Source organism: Leptinotarsa decemlineata, unplaced genomic scaffold (genome assembly GCF_025532065.1).
Source record: "Leptinotarsa decemlineata unplaced genomic scaffold, Ldec_3_MD MMD2_tig00000035_RagTag_RagTag, whole genome shotgun sequence".
Taxonomy (NCBI): domain Eukaryota; kingdom Metazoa; phylum Arthropoda; class Insecta; order Coleoptera; family Chrysomelidae; genus Leptinotarsa; species Leptinotarsa decemlineata.
The window spans coordinates 11,424,162-11,426,379 of NW_027412540.1; the positions used below are offsets into that span (position 1 = coordinate 11,424,162).

The 2,218-nt window shown below is 36.6% G+C and overlaps 1 protein-coding gene across 1 annotated transcript; it reads left to right on the forward strand.

Annotated features, from left to right (window-relative positions):
- Positions 1–208: 208 nt before the first annotated feature.
- On the forward strand, positions 209–1,986 carry LOC141481115 (uncharacterized). The gene is made up of 2 exons (XM_074172230.1): positions 209–454; positions 1,102–1,986. The coding sequence occupies exons 1-2, from the start codon at positions 209–211 to the stop codon at positions 1,984–1,986; spliced, it is 1,131 nt and encodes a 376-aa protein (XP_074028331.1).
- Positions 1,987–2,218: the final 232 nt, after the last annotated feature.

Genomic DNA, 2,218 nt, shown 5'->3' on the forward strand with positions numbered 1-2,218 from the left:
AACTATCCTTAATGATCATCTTCTTCAAGATCCAGACTTGTTAAAAAACTTAACAGCAATTATTTGGAAATTCCGTCAGAAGTCGATCGCCTTTTGTTCAGATATAAGGGAGATGTTCCATCAAGTAAGAATCCGAGATGACGATTGCTCAGCTCAACGCTTTTTCTGGCGAAGTATGGATCGATCAAAATATCCTGATGTTTACGAAATGAAGGCCATGACATTCGGAGCGACATCTTCTCCCTGTATGGCTCAGTTTGTGAAGGATAAAAATGCTGAAGAACATTATCACATACTTCCCAAGGCAGCTAAAGCAATCATTGAAAAACATTATGTTGACGATTACTCAGATAGTGTAGAAACTGAAGAAGCCGTCAAACTTATTTTGGAAGTAATAGAAATCCATGGAAAAGCAGGATTCAGCATTTGCAACTGGATCAGCAATTCTCAAAATGTTATTGACAAAATTCTCGAACATTCAAGATCCAGAACTCAGAAAAATTTGAATTCATTTCTTCAACAACCTGCAGACAGTATTATATATTCACTGAATAAAGGAAATGTAGATTCTAAAATTCTAGAAAAAACCAAGGTACCAATGAAAAGTGAAGTTCTTAAATTGGTTAGGTCCGTTTTTGATCCACTAGGCTTCCTATCACCACTAGTTGTAAAATTCAAAATCATTCTACAAGAACTCTGGAAAAAGGGAATCAGTTGGGATGATGAAATATCTGAAAATATGAATAACAAATGGAGAATCTCAATAACTTCAAGAAAACATGCGTGCCCAGATGTTATGGTTGTCATTTATTTTCCAGAGGAGAAGTAGAACTACATGGTTTTTGTGACAGTAGTGAGAAAGCATTTTCAGATGTCGTTTATCTACGATTTATTCACGGAAATATAATCTATACATCATTTGTAAGTGCAAAAACTCGAGTAGCACCTGTAAAACAAATAACAATATCCAGACTAGAGCTACAGGCTGCTGTGATGTTAAGTAGATTGATAAATTCTGTGAAAGAAACTTTAGAAATCAACATATCAAAAATTTACGTATGGACGGATTCCAGAATTGTAATACATTGGATTCGATCTCAGACAAAAAGATATAAAACTTTTGTAGCAGTAAGGGTCGGAGAAATAACTGAGATAACAGATGCATCTAACTGGCACTGGGTTTCTGGAGAAGATAACGTGGCAGATGAAAGTACGAGAGAACTTTTCCTTGCAAATGAAAGTCGATGGCTTATTGGACCAGAATTTTTGACATTTCCTAAGAATCATTGGCCAAAAGAAACTGATGAACCCCTAGAAGAAATGGAATTGGAAATGAAAAGAGAAACTATACTGACAACAACAATTACACACAGTTATTTGCCCAGCTTAGACAGATTTTCCAAATACCGACGACTAATTAGAGCCACTGCATGGATGCTTCGATTCATCAACAACTGCAGAAAAAGGAAAGTAAGCACAAATTTGGAATATTCAGAAGTGGAAAAAGCCGAAGAAATGTATATAAAATATGTACAGAACGAATGTTTCCATCAAGAAATTGCAGATTTACAAAACAAAAGGACTATCAGTAAATCAAGCCGTATATATACCCTGACGTCATTACTTGATGATAAAGGAATACTAAAGATAGGAGGACGACTTGAGCAAGCCAAAGATCCCACCCATTTCCAGAAACATCCAGCAATACTTGATCAAAAAGATCGTTTCACGAAATTGCTAATTGAGCACTATCATATCAACTTTAACCACCAAGGACAAGAACTCATCATGAATGAACTCCGCCAGAAATTTTGGATTTCGGAAATGAGAAGTGCAGTTCGTAAATGCAAAACCGAATGTTCCTTCTGCAGGAAAATGAGAGTCCAACCTCAAGTACCTGAAATGGGTAGTTACCTGAAAGCAGACTACAAAGTTCCACAAGACCCTTCACTATTACAGGGATGGGCTATTTTGGTCCAATGGTAGTAACTGTTGGAAGGAGAACTGAAAAACGATATATCGTGCTTTTCACCTGCATGAGTATTCGAGCAGTCCACTTGGAAATTGCACATTCTTTCGATACTGATAGTGCCATCATGGCCATCAGAAGATTTATTAGTCGACGGGGATATCCAAGAGAAATACATTCCGACAATTGCACCAATCTACGTTTTGCTGATCGAGAATTGATAGAAGCAATAAAAAAATTTGACTCAAC

Excerpts from the sequence above, each read along its gene's own strand:
- LOC141481115 (XM_074172230.1), top strand. The coding sequence starts at position 209 with ATGAAGGCCATGACATTCGGAGCGACATCTTCTCCCTGTATGGCTCAG. Across the intron at positions 455-1,101 it reads GGATCAGCAATTCTCAAAAT|ACAAAAAGATATAAAACTTT; the intron begins GTTATTGACAAA and ends ATTCGATCTCAG.